Consider the following 20,247-nt stretch of genomic DNA (forward strand, 5'->3'; position numbering starts at 1 on the left):
CTGTTGCATTTTTAAAAAATTTTTTTCAACAGATGGTTTTTAACAATAACCTAAAACTCAAAAAGGTTGTGTCATAATGAACCCTGATCATCAGTGAATCTAGTAGATTCAGTCATTCTGTCAGGGGGAGCGGTGTATTGCTGTAGACTTTCAACTTTTGACCTGCCACCTCTCCCTTAAACTTCAAATATTACCTCGAGTTTCTAATAAGTGTGAAATGCCTGGTGGCGCAAGAGAAAAGGAGAGGCCTCGCAGGTGGAAGGTTGGGGGTTTGAATCTTGGTCCTGGTAAATCTCTATCTTTGATCTTTTTAAGGCGAGGAGCGTGGAATCAGCCCGCCTCCCTCCTTCACGCCCTCTTTTAGCTCCGGTAGGAGGGGGAGGAGCATGGGTAAAACCCACCTCCAGTGGGAGGAGCTTAATAAATTTACATACGAAGCAAAGCAATTTTTGTTGTATGTCATTGACATTATTAGTATTATATCTGACTTATTTGTTATTTTTTTTAACACTGTTTTATGTTTTTTTATTGAGGCACTTTGAAGTTTTGTATTGATTGTTGTTTTGGTTGTTTGAGATATTTTGTATTAGTTGTTGGAGTGGTCTTTTGTATTAGTTGTTGGAGTGGTCTTTTGTATTAGTTGAGGTTTGAACCCTGAATCTTTGGTTTATAAACCCCTGATTCATCTATTGAGCCACGCTGGCATAGAAGATGCAATTGGGAATGTAATACTTAACTCACCTTTTACAATTTAGATGGAAAGTGAAAAATGCTCTTTGGGAGTTTCAAACCCAGAACCTTTGGTTTATAAACCCCTGATTCATCTATTGAGCCACGCTGGCATAGGAGATGCAATCGGGAATGTAATAGTTAACTCACCTTTTACAATTTAGATGGAAAGTGAAAAATGCTCTTTGGGAGCTTTGAACCCAGAACCTTCGGATTTTAAACCCCTGATTCATCTATTGAGCCACCCTGGCATAGGAGATGTCATCGGGAATGTAATAGTTAACTTGCTTTTTACAATTTAGATGGAAAGTGAAAAATGCTCTTTGGGAGCTTTGAACCCAGAACTTTTAGATGTTAAACCCCTGATTTATCATCTGAGCCATGCTAGCATGGAAGAAGCAATCGGGATTGTAATAGTTAACCCACCTTTCACAATGTAGATGGAAAGTGAAAAATGCTCTTTGAGAGCTTTAAACCCAGAACCTTCAGATTCTAAACCCCTGATTTATCATTTGAGCCATGCTAGCATGGAAGAAGCAATCGGGAATGTAATAGTTAACTCACCTTTCACAATTTAGATGGAAAGTGAAAAATGTTATTTGGGAGTTTTGAACCCACAATATTCCGATTATGAACCCCTGATTTCTCATTTGAGCCATGGTTTGTACTCCTGACTCATGTGCAATGCTAGCATGCAACATGCAATTGAGAATGTAATGATTAACTGAGAATGTAATACTTCACCCACCTTTGAGAATTTAGACGGAGAGTGATTTTTTTTCTTCTGAAGTTTTGGCCCTTAAACCTTCTGTTTATGAACCCTTGATTCATCACTTGAGCCATGGTTTGTACTCCTGACTCACATGCCATGCTAGCATGGAAGATGGAATTGAGCATGTAATAATTAACTAAGAATCACCTTTTAGAATTTAGATGGAGAGTGAAAAAGTTCACTTGATTTGTATTTTGATGACATTAAACATCCCTCTATTTGCTCTCAACGAAAGAGTAAATCTGTGTGCAGAGAAAAGTGTTCCAACAGATGTTTTTTTTAACAATAACTGTTGTGTTTTCTTGTTATGTTCCTTGTTTCTTAGTCATACTTGGTGTTTTACAATACAGTTGTGTTTCTTTACATATTTTAGAAATATATCTTCTTAGTTCTAGTTTTAATTTACACTTGTGTACCTTTTGTTTTGTAGTGATGTCTGAGTGTTTCCTGTTTGCTGCTACAGTACCTGTCTTGTCTCACCCTGTCATTTGCAAATGTTGTTCACCTGTGTCTTGTTTAACCCTAGCCAATCGTGTGTTGATTGTCCATAGATAAGCACCTGTGTCTCCAATGGGTTTCTGTTTGCCCTTCACTGCCAGTCTGTTTGTTGTATGTAGTTGTCTGTGAGTATCTTAGTGTTTGATCTAGTCTCCTTGATTCGGTGTATGTAGGCTTTCTTCTTGTGCCTTTACAAGTGAAACTTGCAAGTGCCCTCCTAGTCCTTCTTGTGCTCCTTGTGTTCCCTGGTTTTTGTCATAATAAAAAGAAGAAAACTCCTTGTATCTGAACTAGTCTGCCTTGGTCTTCCTGTACTGCACTCCGTCCTGACTCGCATAGTGACAGCAGTCTTCATTACTTTTGGAGTCTCTCATTCTCCCCTCACATTTTGGCTTGTTTGTCTTTTGGTTTGCATCCATCATCCAACTCCTTACTTCTAAGACATTTTAATTTCAATGATCCCCATATCTCTGAGTGTACAAATGGACCATTAGGGTTCCATTTTGTACACTCGGGAGTTACAGAAATGTAAGGGGACATTCAGAACCCCCTCAAGAAACCATGAGGGTCCCCTGGACCCCACTTTGCAAACCACTGCTTTACACACATCCACTACAGATTCTGCAGACTAACTCACTCATAAACAATTAGTTAATTAGCCTTTGTCTTTAGATTAATAATCAATTCTGTGTTTAAGTGTATTGCTCTTATTTTGTTTGAACTCTGAGCCAGGTTCACACTCTTGATTAAAACTGCTAGTTTTGGTCTTCTGAAATTGATGAATGACTTTAAGATATGACAATAACGAATATGTGTTTTGATAACATTAAACATCCCTCTGTTTGCTCTCCAACCATCTGTTGCATTTTAAAAAAAAATGTTTCAACAGATGGTTTTTAACAATAACCTAAAACTCAAAAAGGTTGTGTCATAATGAACCCTGATCATCAGTGAATCTAGTAGATTCAGTCATTCTGTCAGGGGGAGCGGTGTTTGCTGTAGACCACCTCTCCCTTAAACTTCAAATATTACCTCGAGTTTCTAATTAGTGTGAAATGCCTGGTGGTGCAAGAGAAAAGGAGAGGCCTTGCAGGTGGAAGGTTGGGGGTTTGAATCTTGGTCCTGGTAAATCTCTATCTTTGCTCTTTTTAAGGCGAGGAGCGTGGAATCAGCCCGCCTCCCTCCTTCACGCCGTCTTTTAGCTCCGGTAGGAGGGGGAGGAGCATGGGTAAAGCCCACCTCCAGTGGGAGGAGCTTAATACATTTACATACGAAGCAAAACAATTTTTGTTGTATGTCATTGACATTATTAGTATTATATCTGACTTATTTGTTATTTTTTTGAACACTGTTTTATGTTTTTTTATTGAGGCACTTTGAAGTTTTGTGTTGATTGTTGTTTTGGTTGTTTGAGATATTTTGTATTAGTTGTTGGAGTGGTCTTTTGTATTAGTTGAGCTTTGAACCCTGAATCCAGAGGGAGGAGCTTAATAATTTTATTGAGGAATTTGAACATTCTTTTTTTAAATCACACCAGTTTGATTTCATAGTCATTTTAGTTTTTTATTTAGTTGTTTTTTGTGAGTTTTTAACCTACAACCTTCGATTTATAAACCCCTGACCTTATTGCTTGAGCACGCTGGCATGTAGGCTCCATGTGAGAGCGAAATACTTAACCTCGTAGAATTTTGATGGACAGTGACAATGTGAAAATGTGTCAAATGGTGGCCTTGAACCCCAAACCTTGTGCTTACGCACAACTGACATTGCTCTCATGCCGCAGAAGCATGGAAGATGCAAGTGAGAACTAAATACTAAACCTTGTAGAATTTCGATAGAGTGGAAATGTGAAAATTCCCCCAAATGAGCCAGGCACTTTTTTGAATTGCAAGAGATTTCTCAGTCTTTTTTTGAGTTTTGAACTCACAATCTCTGATTTATACAACATGTACAGTATCTTACCACTTGACTGTACCACGTGGTTCATACAGTCCATACTAGTCCTATTGTGCACTCTTCAGTGAAAGGTTAAATAGAGCCAGGCACAAACTTAGAAAAAAAGAGACTTCTCAGTCTGTTTTAAACCCACAATACCTGCTTTGCAAAGTATGTCTCTTACCACTGTACCACCGTGGTTCATGCTCAGGTAGTTCTATCAGACAATTGGACTCGAGTCATAGTGACTCGACTCGAGTCTGACTCGAGTATATTTGACGACTTGCGACTCGACTCGGACTTTGAAGGTAAAGACTTGCGACTCGACTCGGACTTGGAAGGTAAAAGACCAACGAGACTTGAGACTCGACTCGGACTTGCTAGCCAATGACTCCCGACTCGACTCGACTCGAGACAAGATGACTCTAATGACTCGTTTTGTTTTTTCCCCTATGAATGATCTGTGTGTGAAATGCGCTCACTCTACCGCAAATGCCTCTCTCTCTTCATACAACCCCATGCTCACTCTACCGCAAATGTGCTCTCTCTCTTTATATAAACACATGCTCACTCTACCGCAAATGCGCTATCTCTCTTAATACAACCCCATGCTCACTCTACCGCAAATGTGCTCTCTCTCTTTATATAAACCCATGCTCACTCTACCGCAAATGCGCAATCTCTCTTCATACAAATCCATGCTCACTCTACCACAAACGCCACCACCGCTCCCAGCGGGGTCATTTTGATTCTATGACGGCTGCCGTCTAGTTATCATCAGTGCCAGTGTTGTGAGGAAAAACAAGCAACCAGGTCTAGGAAAACCAGCCCAAAAGAAGCGAGTCAAGCGAAAATAGCAGATCTACAAGCTCACAACGCCTGGCGATGCAACTAGTTCGTGTTTTGTTTATGACCCCAGCCACCCCAACAACAACGGTGGCACCAGCCAGCGAGATATACGTACTTGTAAACATGAAAGTCACTCACCACTGTCGAATTTACTTTATCCATGGTAACAGCAATAAAGTCTTAGTCCGTTTTTTGGTGCGCAACACAACCCTCGTTTAAGTGAATTGCTTTCACCTGCTGCTGCTGTGCAGAGTGTGCGCTATAGGGCATATCTCCGCCAAGCCAGGGTGACCTACCCAGGCTCATGAAATTCATATGCAGGCATAGTAGCCAATTAGAATGAAATCTGCAAAAACTGACTCATATACTGATACAGAACCATATATTGGCTATTTATTATGGCTGTCGGGTGGAAATCTTGTATGTTCCTTTTTCATTATTATTTAAAAACAATTTGAAATCGTGAAAATAGCCAATCTACAAGCTGTAATTATTTAATAATTAAGAAATACTATATTTTAAAGACTGAAACATCAACTAAAGTCAATATTAGAGCAAGTTCATTCACATTTCATTTGAATGAAAATAACTTGTGGGTAAAATTCATTCTGTGAATCTAATGTGATTAATGTGAGCCCTACTTCAGTCAGTGAAGTCCAGGGCTGAATGTGACATATTGAGACCTATATAACTAAATATTGGTCATTTGCCAACACATTATTTTGTGAAATAAATGGGTTATATTTCACAGATAGTTATACTATTCTTATAATATATTAAAATACAATCATCCTTAACCTTCAAGTTAAATGCATTATTGACTTGCCCACAACAGAAAGACTTGGGACTCGACTTGGACTTGGGACCAAATGACTTGGGACTCGACTTGGACTCGGACCGGAGGGTTGGATTGACTTGGGACTCGACTTGGACTTGGGACCAAATGACTTGGGACTCGACTTGGGACTCGGACCTGAGGGTTGGATTGACTTGGGACTCGACTTGGACTTGGGACCAAATGACTTGGGACTCGACTTGGACTTGGGACCAAACGACTTGGGACTCGACTTGGACTTGGGACCAAATGACTTGGGACTCGACTTGGACTCGGACCGGAGCGACTTGAACAATTGTCTGAGTTCTATTGCATGCTCTTCAGTGAAAGATTAGAGACAGGCAAAAACTCATGCAAAAAAACTAAAGAAAAGAAAAAAAGTATGTTTTATTTTTTCTGAACTCACAATCTCTGCTTTGGAAGGTATTTATCTTACCACGATACCACTTCTGTCAGGGGGAGAGGTTTGCTGTGGATTTTCATGTTTTGACCTGTCACCTTTCCCTACAACCTCAAATATTACTTTTTGTTTGAACTTTCCTCATTTTGATTTGATGCCTGTTTTAGCTTTCTATTGAGGCATTTGAACCAGTTCTCTTTAATCACAGCAAGTTAGATTTCATAGTTGTTTTATTGAGTTGTTTTTTAGTTTTGAACCTAGAACCTTCTGTTTATAAACCCCTAACATTACTTCTTGTGCCACGCTGGCATGGAAGATGCAAGTGAGAACGAAATACTTAACCTTGTAGAGGTGTTTTTTTAGCAAAACATAACATAGTATCTGGCCTTAAGCCGTCCGGCCTGGCGGAGACAATAACTTTTACTGGCTGTCAAGCATTCATGCACTCCAGAGTGGAGGAAATCAGCCACCTGCCTGGACATAGAAAATGAACAAGAGCGCTCAAAAACTAAGTGGAGTGCTTCAAGCTCTTCTCATGCCTCCACGCCACAAAAGCCTCTCTCCTCTTCACATTATTTACAAAACCCACATCTGGTCTGTTTTTCATGCCTCATAGTTTGTCACCAGCTCAGTGGGATTTACTGGCTCTTAGCGGCAGTGTGCTACCAAGCGGAGAGAGCAGCGCTATAGGGGAGAGAATAGGCAATCAGAGGCCATTCACGGAGCTCTGTGAATCACGGTCTAAGCCCCAGGGCTGTGCCAGTACAGTAGCATGACAGAGGAAAGCAGCTAAATGGTGTTATGATGAGGGCCCTCCATTAAAGCACAGTCACCACTGACTAAACCTCTACGGAGAAGAGTCACACAAGGGCAAGAGGAGAGAATGTGTGGACTCTATGAAGGCTTAAGGAGGTTAGATGAAAATGCAACGGGAGATGTGGTTTTAGAGTAACTTTACATTCCTCTGTCCTGCTACTGGTAGAGACAGCTGATGAGGTATTGCCAGATAAGGTAATGTAAAAAAATATATACAAGATAATGATACATTTTAAAAAATTTACTTATGCTTTCAAAAAACCGACAAAGCCCACTTTAACCAACCTTGGCGTCAAAATGGACAGTGATTTTAAATTGGATAAACAGAATAATGCTGTTCTTCCAGCTAAAGCGTTTATCTAAGGTCAAGTCCTTTTTATCTTTCACTGATTTTGAAAGGGTTACATAAGCTTTTTATTACAAATCACTTTGACTATTGTAATACCCTTAACGTAATGTTGGTCATGCCTCCCCGTTCAACCTGGCCTGTATCTCACACCTACAATTGATGCAAAATACTGCCAACTGCCGACATTATTCACTTTGATTGTGACTTTTGCAAGCATCATTGATCAGTCTGCCAATGACTTGATAGTAGGAGTATGACCCGTCTGCAGTTAAAAGGACAATCAAGGTGTCACGGTCCCCCATAAGGGGTTTGGCTGACCATGGGTTTGGCTCCTTTTCATGTCTCTGGAGCTTGAAAGAATCGTAAGTAAGACATCAGTCACAGCTAGAGTTTCTACTTGTTCTTGTTCTTCAAGGGCAGTTCAAGCATTCTTGTGGAAATTTGACTCTCAACAATTAAAAGTTCAAGGGCTCTGATTGGGTAATTTTGTTATTGTATTTTGCAATTCCACGCCACTGTGCGCTAGCTCCGTCAACATGTGTCTGATCTCCCATACTGATGGTCATGCTCTGATTGCCATCTGTAACTGTGAAACTGAACACAGCTTGTGGTATAGAACCAGGTGATAAGGGTGAAGATGGGGCCAGTTTAGACAAGAGTAACACTGCTAATCCAGATAAGAGAGAGAGAGAGAGAGAGAGAGAGAGAGAGAGAGAGAGAGAGAGAGAGAGAGAGATAGAAAGGGAGATATGAGGATTCTTACCTGGCTTCTGTATTTCTTGGCATATTTGTAGATCTCTGTCAGGGCCAGGTTTGTGTTGAATTCATTTCTGTATTTCTGTGGGACGGAAAATAGTGCAAATATCAATACCATATATCCTCATAAACGGAATGAAGATGAAAACACCAAGACACAAGGCTTGTATATTTAGCCAGCGCATCTCATTCGCTGCTGTTTCCAGTGGCATCGATTTTAAATCGATATAATGCCTTTATCTCTCCCACTCACCCGAGACTCCTCAGCCAGATGAGCGTTCATCTCTTGTTCGCTGAGTGGCGCCATCTCCTGGATCTGCTGGTAGTAGCATTGCACCCTCTTCTTGTACTCTGGGATCTCCTTGGCATACAGTAGCTTGTTGGTGGGAGAGTCCTAAGACAAACAAACATTATGTTGTTTATCATGATGAAAACCACCACTCAATGATCTGGAAAAGTTAGGCGACTTTGACCCTGGGGACTGAATTCAAAGTAAAATACTTCATTGCTCATTGGACATCTAATACTTCTCACTTTGATTGTGACTTTTGCATGCATCATTTATCACTGTGCCAATGAGTTGATGGTAGGATTATGACGAATCTTCTGTAGTTCAAAAGACAATCAAGGTGTCAAGTTTAATGTCCTACTTGGGATCTGAACCCGGGTCTCCCCATGGGAGACACAACATCTACCGTTCGACGCAGCAGGCATCCCTGCTTGGCCAAGGAGATGTTGCGCTTGTGAGCTTACTTATCTACCACGCCTATTTGTCTCAATAGAAGTAGGAAGACGACCTCCAACCACAACTAACTATGTGTTACTTATATTATATTAACATACTACCATACAGATTGGAAAAAAAAATATTTTTTTATCTCAACTCAACTCAACTTTGCTCAAAACTGTCACATGACAGGTTTACAGGGGGGGGGGGGGGGGGGAGTGGGAGAAATTCTATGTCGTACAAGCTCCCATCATTTGTAGTTTCAAGAAAGGAGGAAGAAATAAACCGTAAAACAGGTGCATGATATACATTATGTACAGAAGGTGCGCAGTTAAAATAGAAATGGAATGAGGCAGTTAAAAATGGCAGAACATATACCAAATATGTACATACATAAGGTGCATGGTTTAAATGAAATATCAATAAAATGGGATAGTTAAAATAGCAATCTGATATAACAGACATATGTATACATGTACAGTATAATAAGTGCCCGTGCAGCAGCAGCAGGGTGCACCTTCAATCATACGTTTATATATTTCTACGTCATATAGTACACAGTGAAATTCTCAGTGTTCATCTAACGCAGAGTGCAATTTTCTTTCCAAATGGACCCTCTGAGCACTCTCTGAACCAAATACTGTAGGCCCGTAAGGGTCCATTTGGTTACAATTGTGTATTCTCTGAGTTAAATTAACATAGGAATTTACCGTGCACGTACCAGGCCCAGACTCAGATATTCGACATGGATGTTATTTTCTTTGACGAGGCGTTCAGAACCACCCCGAAGCGAACACAATGGAGGGAGGGGATCACGCACGGCTTCCTCGCCTCACAATAGGAAACTTAAATAGGCCCTCCTAACCACACAGTGTGAGAGAACATTCCAGTCAAAACAATAGGCCTGCATACCTCCACTGGTCTCCTGAGTCACTTCAAGCTCTCACACTGCTGCTGCTTAGTCAAGCACAAAGCAACGTTGTGTGGGGCTGAGAGGTTGCGGCCATGGATTTCGTTGCCGTCGGGCAGAAACCTTGTATCTCCATATTTCAACGTTGTTGTTTTTTTTCCGTAAATGAATGCCCTATACTTCGTCATTCAACAGTGTCGCACAAAAGTAGAGAAAAACAGCAGATCTACATGCTCACGTGTCACGGAGCGACATGCAGTAGTGAGCTTGTAGATCAGCTATTTTCACTATTTTACCTTTTTAATAATAAAAAGGAACAGGTTTTGGATATAGAAGGTTTCCACCCAACAGTGACGATTTGGGTTTTAGTTGTGTGCATGTGTATGGACGTGTGCCCCCGCGTGAGCGCGTGTGTGTGTGTGTGTGTGTGTGTGTGTGTGTGTGTGTGTGTGTGTGTGTGTGTGTGCGTGTGCGCGCGTGTTGTGTGAGATAGAGAGGCAGAGAGTGGGCGAGAAAGTAGGACACGTACTGTAGAGCGGGAGGGTAAAATAGATGGGCAGCCTCAGCTTTAAGCATCAGTGGATGTGCTTACAGTGCACCTTCATATTTCAATGTGTCATGAGTTATTTGTGTCACCATCGCATGTTCGCATGTGTGTGTTTGAGTTTGTATGTTTTGCATGTGTGTGTGTGTGTGTGTGCGTGCGCTCGCGCACGTGTGCGTAATTGTGTATGTGTGTGTGACAGAGAGAGAAAGCGTGTGTGCACACATGTTTGTATCTTTGCCCGTGCACCGTTGATAGAAAAAGTCATTTTGCACACCTACTTATACACAGGTGCGTTGGAGAGTAAAGCCGACATGACAAAAGAGACTTCACTTACAAAAATGTTTATGCAATACAGAACAACGTTTCAGTCCAAACCGAAACGTTCTGTATTTAATAAAAAAAATGTTTAAGTGAAGCCAGTGTGCAGGAAGAAGCCTCTGCTCAGTGATTGTGGGCGCGTCTCTCCAACCCTCTGCATAGAAAAGACATTGATGAGTGGCATTCATCTCTATATAACTATTGTCTGCTTGAGGCGTTCCATTTGTAGACTCTCAGAGTTACAAATGTATAAATGAACACTGAGGATATTTCCTGTATGTTTTGTGGTGCTGGGGAGCCTGCAGCTCCAGTCCCTGTCACTTCTCCTGATAGGGAACCCTCTCTTCCTGTCCGCAAGGTCACTTCCTGCGGTTCGTCCATCTGCCTTGTAACCCCCCGTGACCCCAGGACGCTGCGTGTGTGTGCGTGGAGCCGGCCAGATAAGAAGGTTTCCGTGGAAACAGCAGTTTCCCACCTCTCTCCCGCCCCTGCCGAGCCCTGGCTAATCCAGACCCCATACTCTGCGCTGTCCTGACCTGGTGCTGGGACTGTCACCAAACTGCCAGAAATGTGCACACAACTCTCACAAACACACAACTCACAGCTCACACGCACGCACACACTCACACACATGCAGTTTGTATTTACTATACTTGTGAGGATATCAAAAGCGATTTTATGAATGCCATTTTTAACTCTGTCACCACGTGACACCGGCCTGCAATCCCAACCGCAATCTTTTCCTAATTGTAAGCCTACAAATCAAAAAATCACACGTAAATCACACATAAAACAACATTTACGTTGTGAGGACCAGGAAAATTGTCTTCACAATGTCTATTTCTCAAATTGTACTATACTTGTAGGGGGCATTAAGGCCCTCACAAGTACAGTAATATATAAGTGCACACATGCACACTTTGCTATTACTTATGCAAGTAGGTTCACTAAGCATTAATATTGCATATCATGTCATACAGTTATGCACATTAGCACCTGGGAACTGCCCTTTAAAACCACAGTTTTTTCCCCTTTTTCTTGAGTAGCCAATTATTCTTTTCGTTATTTTTAGCGGTTATACCAAATCCCAAATTCCCCACACATTTCTTGGCAGCCTTGTCACTGCTGCCCCTACTGGCTCTCATCCTGCCAGTGAGGAGCCCCCGCTGGGAGGGGCGTAGCGCCTCCACCCTACTCCTCACCGCTAAACACCCCTCACTGACAGGCACTGCAGTCGCTGGTGCAGCGACAAAGATCACCCTCCCCTCCCCTCCTGGCTGCCCTCCCACGAACATGGCCAACTGCGCTCTTGCATGGATGCTGAGGCCAAGCCAGAGGCACCGCAGAGCAGTGGTGGAAAGTAACTAAGTACATTTACTTAAGTACTGTACTTAAGTACAATTTTGAGGTATTTGTACTTTACTTGAGTATTTCCAATTTCCAATACTTTTACTTCTACTCCACTACATCTCAGAGGCAAATATTGTACTTTTACTCCACTACATTTACTTGAAAACTTTAGTTACTAGTTACTTTTCAGATATAAACTATGATATAATAAAACATACATTAACCACTTTAGCCCTATTTTATACATAGGCTATTTGAAAATAGCCGATCTACAAGCTCACAACGTGAGCTTGTAGATCTGCTATTTTCAAATATTTAGTACTTTTACTTTTGGTACTTTAAGTACATTTTGATGCCAATACTTTTGTACTTTTACTCAAGTAATTTTTTTATTCTGGACTTTTACTTGTAACAGAGTATTTTTATATTGCAGTATTGGTACTATTACTTAAGTAAATAATTTGAGTACTTTTTCCACCACTGCCGCAGAGTATTCAAACTCCGTAGTGTTGGACAGGAACTTTGCCTTTGCACCACCGAAACTACAATCTTAGTCCAAAGAAATTGTTTTACGAACGGAGGAGCGCTTTGGATATCATGTCCAGAGCTACTACACATGCAGTGAGTGAGACACAAGAAAAAAAGAGGTGGCTCCCCAACCCTCTGCAGGAGGAAAGACATTGATCAATGGTGTTCATCTCTATATAACTATTTTCTGGTTGAGGAGCCCAGAGTGGTCAGCCAAAAAAAAAAAAAAACGCTGGACGCCGAGAGCACTGAAGCACAATGTTTCGACTGCTGAAAAGAAGAAGAAGCTCTCCGGCGCGTCTTTACCATAGACATGGATGGCAGAAAGGCTCTGGCAGCTGAAAATATACTGTTGGTCACTGAGCAGCTCCACTGGAGCAGTGGGGATCAGTGCCTTTCTCAAAGGCACTTCAACAGTGGGTACTACTGAGGGAGGGGTGAGTGTTGCTCATTCACCGCATAGATGTTTTCCTGCCAGTCAGGGTGATCGAACTAAGAGCCTTCCGGCCACAAGCATACTCCTCTGACCTTTAGGCCACCACTGTCCCCAATTATCCACAATCCAGTCTCTTTCCCCATGAGTTACAGTCCTGGCCACATTGAATAACCTGCCCACACTATGTCCTACAGCACAGTTCCGTGCACAAGCAAAAGCATTGTTCATAATCACTCGGAGCAAAAGTACAGGAAACGCATCTGGAAGTTTTGTGATGTTTTTGTTTTTGTTCTTTTCTCATTACCGCTGTCTTTACTGTATGACAGGACATCGGAGTGACACAGGAATGCTAGGGCAGAGGTCACGCAGCACAGATGCTGAGATGGAGTCTTTTATTTTATTCTCATTTTATTGTGAGGAAACTTGAGGAAGTGGAGGAAGCTTGAAGTACAATCATTTCACTGTCTATAATGCTGCTACCAGCTGTATTTTATGTACATGTGACCAGGGTTAGGTTGTCCATGGATCTGCTTTTGATATCCCCCTCTCTGGTCATTCATCTTTATGGCTGGTGGGGATATGTTTTATCCTCGTTTCTGGTCAGACTTTAATTAAATACATGCATTTCCTTCAGGGAAATGTAGACTGTCTTTTACAATTATGTTTGATAATACCACAACTTAGCAATTTTATTTCAAATATATGTTAATACATGGTGTCATGTCATGCGACTCCGTTTCGTTTGTCCTTCTCTTTTCTCTATTCTTATGACAATTTTTTGAAACATCAAAACCATGGGCTGAGCCTGTAAACTTGTGAACCTTGAAGTCGTGCATACAGTGTGCATGCATATCATCGCTGTCGGGCAGAAACCTTGTATCTGCATATTTCATCTTTTTATGTTTTTTTCATAAATGAATGCCTGATTTGATCGCAAATCGTGTGTCGCACAAAATAGCGAAACCCAAGCCAATCTTCTCCTGCAGTATAATGACATGCAGTATAATGACATGCAGTATAATGACATGCAGTATAATGACATGCCCAAAGTGTGTCTGTGGGTTTTATACATATTTAACCATGAAAAGTATTAACAAGAGCTTGTGACTAAACTGGATCCACCTAACAATGACGATATGTCATTGTGTCATTGTGATATGACCATGATACCGTCATGATACTGACCATGATACTGACATTATACTGACATTGATACTGACATTACACTGACCATGATACTGACATTATACTGACATTACACTGACCATGATACTGACATTATACTGACATTGATACTGACATTACACTGACCATGATACTGACATTATACTGACATTACACTGACCATGATACTGACATTATACTAACATGATACTGACCATGATACTGACCATGATACTGACCATTATACTGACATTATACTGACCATGATACTGACATTATACTGACATTGATACTGACCATGATACTGACATTATACTGACCATGATACTGACATTATACTGACCATGATACTGACCATGATACTGACATTATACTGACATTATATTGACCATGATACTGACATTATACTGACCACCATGATACTGACCATGATACTGACATTATACTGACCATGATACTGACATTATACTGACCATGATACTGACCATGATACTGACATTATACTGACATTATATTGACCATGATACTGACATTATACTGACCACCATGATACTGACCATGATACTGACATTATACTGACCATGATACTGACATTATACTGACCATGATACTGACCATTATACTGACATTATACTGACCATCATACTGACATTATACTAACCATGATACTGACCATTATACTGACATTATACTGACCATGATACTGGCATTATATATTATACTGACATTATACTGACCATGATACTGACATTATACTAACTATGATACTGACCATTATACTGACATTATACTGACCATGATACTGACATGATACTGACCATTATACTGACATTATACTGACATTATACTGACCATGATACTGACATGATACTGACCATTATACTGACATTATACTGACATTATACTGACCATGATACTGACATTATACTGACCATGATATTGACCATTATACTGACATGATACTGGCATTATACTGACCATGATACTGACCATTATACTGACATTATACTGACATTATACTGACCATTATACTGACATGATACTGACCATGATACTGACATTATACTGACATTATACTGACCATGATACTGACATTATACTGACCATGATAATGACCATCATACTGACCATCATACTGACCATGATACTGCCCTTGTGGATAAATATATAAACGTAAAGTATACTACGTTAGTTCCATTGATCATAGCCGGAACACAATCGATTGATTGATCATTAAAATAATAAACATATATATATTTTTAAAACATGCGGCCGATAGGCTGCCGGGTTCAGTGGTCAGATGGGTGGGCTGCGAATGCTTTCGAGATTCTCAAGTGGGCCCTGATCCAGAAAAGGTTGGGAACCACTGGTCTAGCCGGTTTTGTGGTGATGAACATTTGAGTTTGTCAGTGAAAGGAGAGGAGCACTATTTGATGAGCCCTGGGCTTCCTCCAGGGAGGAAGTCAGTCAGAGAGAGACAGGAAGCGCAGTGTCTGTGGGGTCACAGTGTCTGAGGGATGAGACGGATTTGTGAAGAGTGAGGACACTGACATGCAATTACACACACACACACACACACACACACGCACGTGCGCTGGCGCGCGCACGCAAATAGAGAGACACAATCAGACTAACACACAGACACACACACACACACACACACACACACACACACACACACACACACACACACACACACAGTCAAATGAACATTGTCCAGACGGTCAGACACACAAGCACACCCGCATGCGTGCACACACACACACACACACACACACACGCACGCGAGCGTGCACGGATATACACATGCGCAGACACACACACACACACACACACACACACACACACACACACACACACACACACACACACACACACACACACACACACACACACACACACACACACACACACACACACACACACACACACACACAGAGACAGCACTTTGAAGAAGAGATCCCTGTAGCTCCTGACCTTGGATCAGCCAACTGGGGTGAAATAACATGAGGAGAGGTAGACAGGGCTGACAGGCTGAGTTCTTGGGGATGAGGGTTCACATGGGACTCAGGAGACAGATGGGGAGGGGGGGAAGCTAGGAGAGACTTATAAAACCATATGCATGCAGTGTCCCTAAATCTAGAGCTTTATTTTTATAGTATGTAGAGATTTATGACTGAACTATGGACACTCTCGTTTGTCTGACTGACTGTCTATCCATCTATACAGTGGACATACACTATATATCTACACGTATACTGTATAAACACAGTATTATATATAGCCTCTTTGCAGGGGACTGTGTGCATTCTTGCCTACTTACATGTGGATTTACGTTGCGTGTGTGTGTGTGTGTGTGTGTGTTTGTGTGTGTGCGTGCGTGTGTGCGTGTGTGTGCGTGCTCGTGTGCGTCTCACCTTGCCCAGCTGCAAGTCCGAGACAGAGCAGGCGTCTATGAAGGCCTGGGCGATGACAGACAGACAGGCGTCCATGTGGTCCGTCTTGTCGATGTCAAACACAAACTGAGGATTCTTCAGAATGTTCACCCAGAAACGCAGAGGTAAACTGCAAAAGAAGGGGCCGGACGTAAGGTGACAGGCAGTGAAACCACGTTAACCACTCAAACCACTTTCCGTTCACGAAGATATACTTTAAAATATCTTTAATATATCTTCTAATATCTTTAGAATTTCCCTTTCCGCTAACTCGCTAAGCAGCAAGCTGTATACTAATTTGATTTGCAGTAGGACAAAGACGAAACGGAAGTGGGGGCGCATTTGCTTTACTCCCTTCGCATTTTCAACGCTTCCGTTGCACAGACTGTTTAGGCGGAAGCATTTGGAAATTGTGTGAGCCGACAGTGGCTTGAGAGACTATAGTTTTGTGGCGGTCATACTACAAAGTGCCTAGGGCTTAAGTGGTAAAGTCAGTCCCGGACATAAGCTCTATTCACAGCAGCCATATTGGAAAGAAATTGGTACCCTCATGGTTCCTTGAGGTGGTTCCCACTCTCAGAGTTATGGGGGTCCTTGAAATTAAAAAGTTGAGCACCACTGTGCTACACTAAATGGAACATTTAGCCTTAATTAGTATAACTGGTAAGACCTGCGAAGAAAGTAAGGAAGAGGCCCAATTTCTTCCCAATATGGCTGCTGTGTATAGAGCCTATTCTCACTTGCCAGATAGTCTTGTGTAAATCTCAGAATGTCTGGCTAGTGGCTACGCAAGACTTACTTGCCAGACTTTTGTTGCTACACTATAGCGTCTGCCTCTCACCTGTTGGTCTTCCAGATGTGCAGCGTGTCTGGGTCCGAGATCCCCCGTTTGGCAGCCTGCTCCTCCAAGAAGTCAAAGAAGTACTTGACCGCAAACGGGGGGCGATCTGGAGGGATGCTGAGGATGGCTTGGAACAAGTCATCCAGGAACTTCTGCAGCGTTCCCTGTGAAAGAACAACATCGACGGGATTGAAGCAACGGAAGCCGACACGGAGACAACAAGCAACTGTAAGGTAAGTGCTGTGAAAACGTAGGAGGTTGGGTGATAGTGTGGCAGAATGGGATGAAGTTCTAACCACTTTCAACCTGGCATCCCTAATTTGGGCTTGTCATCATGGCCGACAAACAGTGAAAATAGCAAATCTGCAAGCTCACATTGCGACATGTTGTGACCTTGTAGATCTGCTATAGAGTAGGGCTTAACCACATGAAGCCTAGCATCCCTATTCTGAGCATGTAATAATAGATTGGACAAAATAGCAGATCTACAAGCTCACTACACGTTGTGAGCCTGTAGATCAGCTACTTTCGGTGAAGCGATTTGGTGTAGTGGGGGAAATATAAGAGGCTCCAAGTATAGACCCCCGGGGGACCGCCGTTAAAAAAAAGTAGGTTGTGAAGTGATTAACATCTCTAACTGTAATATCTCTAATAGCTAATGTCTACTATGCACAGTAACATCCCCTGTGTGCAATTAACTCTTAGTTAAAAACCCATTAAAACCAGGAAAGCATCTTTGTCATTTTAGAGTAGCGTTGGCTATTCAAATAATAGCAGATATACAAGCTCACAGCGTGTCACTTAGTGCCACGCTGCGAGCTTGTACATCTGCTATTTTTGAACATTTTAGAAATATCTTGTGAGAGAAGTGAGAACTACTGATTTAAAAGGCATTTACTGCTAAATGCTAGTAAGGCATACTACTGATTGTAAAATCGGCCTTAATGGGTTAAAATAAACACTGGATCCAAATGGACCCAAATGGCCCTAAAGTATGTGTGTGTGGTACCCATTGGGGGTGTGACTGGGACGTGAGTGTGTGTTCACCTTGGTGGACAGTAGGCGTGTCAGGTAGATCTCAGGCAGCACCTTCTTGCGGTGGCTCGTCCGGTGTGACCGCTTGTGTTCCGACGGCTCGTCATTAGGCAGCACCTGTGACACCAGAGGCAAGAGCACAGCACACGGTAACGATCAATACACCGCCTCACCAGGAGCTAAATGAATGCCTTTGTGTCTCTATAGCGTCTGCTTTGTCGATTTGGAGAATGTAGTCTCGTGGCGCTTGCATCAGACATGTGATCCAAGAGACCAAGTCAGTTTTTTTTTTAGTTTTTGTTCTGAATAACATATGGAATTTAGGGAAGTGCTGGGATTTGGAAAGGGGAAATTAGTTTTTTTTTTTGCCGTACATCATGTGTATCATGTGTCTGTCATGCTCATGCGTGTCTAAATAGTGGTTTGACAGAAGGAAAGAAAGAAAGAAAGAAAGAAAGAAAGAAAGAAAGAAAGAAAGAAAGAAAGAAAGAAAGAAAGAAAGAAAGAAAGTGAATGAAAGAATGAGAGACAGAGAGCAAGAGAGAAAGAAAAAATATTGAAATAAACAAAGAAAGCAAGAATAAAAGAAAGGAAAAAAGATTCCTCCTATTCCTTAAAAAAAGAACGGCACGAAGAGAAACGTGTTCCAGTGGAACTCATTATTCTAAAGTCAAAGGGCCCATATCTCGGGTTGACTTTTATAAAAGAGCTTAAGCGGCATTAGCGCTGTCATGTCCCCTCAGCAGCTTTCCTGATTCACCTCTGCTCACCCCCATTCCCTCCGTCGTCCCGGGCGAGCTCCAAAACGACTGACACCAGGCGCACGCAGGGGAGAAACACTGCCGCAATAATAACTTCCAGGCCCCGGCACCGCCCATGACAACATGAGTGTTCTGATTGTCTGTGAGGTAAGTGTGTAACACTAAAAGAAACTCACCAAATGAACATACTTCTCCGTGTCCAGGTCTTTGGCTAAAAGAGAGAGAGACAGAGAGAACAACATACATCATGAAACAATGAGCAATCAGTGGAGGTGGAGGTGAGAGAGAATTGAGACGAGACAGGAGGACAGAGAGAGAGAGGAGAGGAGGCGGAGGAGGAGGGGGGGCGTGTGACAGATAGAGGAGAGAAAAGAAAATAGGCAGACTGAAGGGGAGGGAGAGGGAGATAGTGTGCATGCGAGAGAGAAAGTGATTAAGGTGGATGGGGGGGGGGGTGGGGGCGGGGGGTGGAGGGGCCGTCTGCTGGAATGAAAGAGAAAGATTACGAGTGAAAGGCGAGGAGAAAAGTAAGGGGGGGAGATTAGGGAGAGACAGAAACACTATGAGACTTTGATTGGCTCTGGAGCCAATGTAATGAGAGAGTAATGCCTGGGTATCGTTAGGGGAGAGGGTTAAAACCTCGCTGGCTTTCTAAACATAAACAGAAACACAGAAACACACACCCTCCATCCATACGTACATTTACATGCAGGCATAAACGTGCATATTCTTTCTTTTTTACGTTTTTTTTTTTCACGTTTGTGGAATTTTGAAGCCTTTATTTGACAGTTGAGAGAGACAGGAAATACGGGGAGAGATAATGGGAATGACATACAGCAGTGGTTCTCAAAGTGAGGTCCTTGGGGAGGGGGTTCCAGGGGGTCCCCAGAGAAACTCTCAATAAAGCGTCACAATAATTTCTACCACTTTAACCACATTTTATGCTTTGGCCATTCAAAAATAGCACAAGCTCACGCGCTGTGAGCTTGTAGATCTGCTATTTTTATATTTATATTCCCCGGCATACACATAAAAACCCAGTCTTTACACTTACACACAGACCTAATACACACACAAACACAAACAGAGCACCAGCCAGACCCAAACTCTCATTACGGGCTTGGCTGTGCCAGTGATGCTGGCATCCCGGCAGGCCTCTGTCCAGACCCCCTCCACTGATCACAGGCGGACAGGAAGGTGTTTTATATTAACTTGGGAAGCACTGCGGCCCCATTAGGCCTGCCGGCTGCTTTGAG

General features: G+C 42.2%; 1 protein-coding gene across 1 annotated transcript in view; it reads right to left on the reverse strand.

The window, feature by feature from the left end:
- The window catches only part of plxnd1 (plexin D1), a 123,072-nt gene that overhangs the window by 8,619 nt on the left and 94,206 nt on the right, over nucleotides 1-20,247 (reverse strand). The window contains exons 30-35 of the mRNA XM_080444941.1: nucleotides 19,168-19,202; nucleotides 18,243-18,347; nucleotides 17,196-17,359; nucleotides 16,337-16,484; nucleotides 8,193-8,333; nucleotides 7,947-8,021 (exon numbers count right to left, since the gene is read on the reverse strand). Of these exons, the coding sequence (XP_080301067.1) occupies nucleotides 7,947-8,021; nucleotides 8,193-8,333; nucleotides 16,337-16,484; nucleotides 17,196-17,359; nucleotides 18,243-18,347; nucleotides 19,168-19,202 (668 nt within the window). The remainder of the gene's footprint in view (nucleotides 1-7,946; nucleotides 8,022-8,192; nucleotides 8,334-16,336; nucleotides 16,485-17,195; nucleotides 17,360-18,242; nucleotides 18,348-19,167; nucleotides 19,203-20,247) is intronic.

This window comes from Gymnoscopelus braueri (assembly GCF_963280865.1).
Source record: "Gymnoscopelus braueri genome assembly, chromosome: 12".
Lineage (NCBI taxonomy): Eukaryota > Metazoa > Chordata > Actinopteri > Myctophiformes > Myctophidae > Gymnoscopelus > Gymnoscopelus braueri.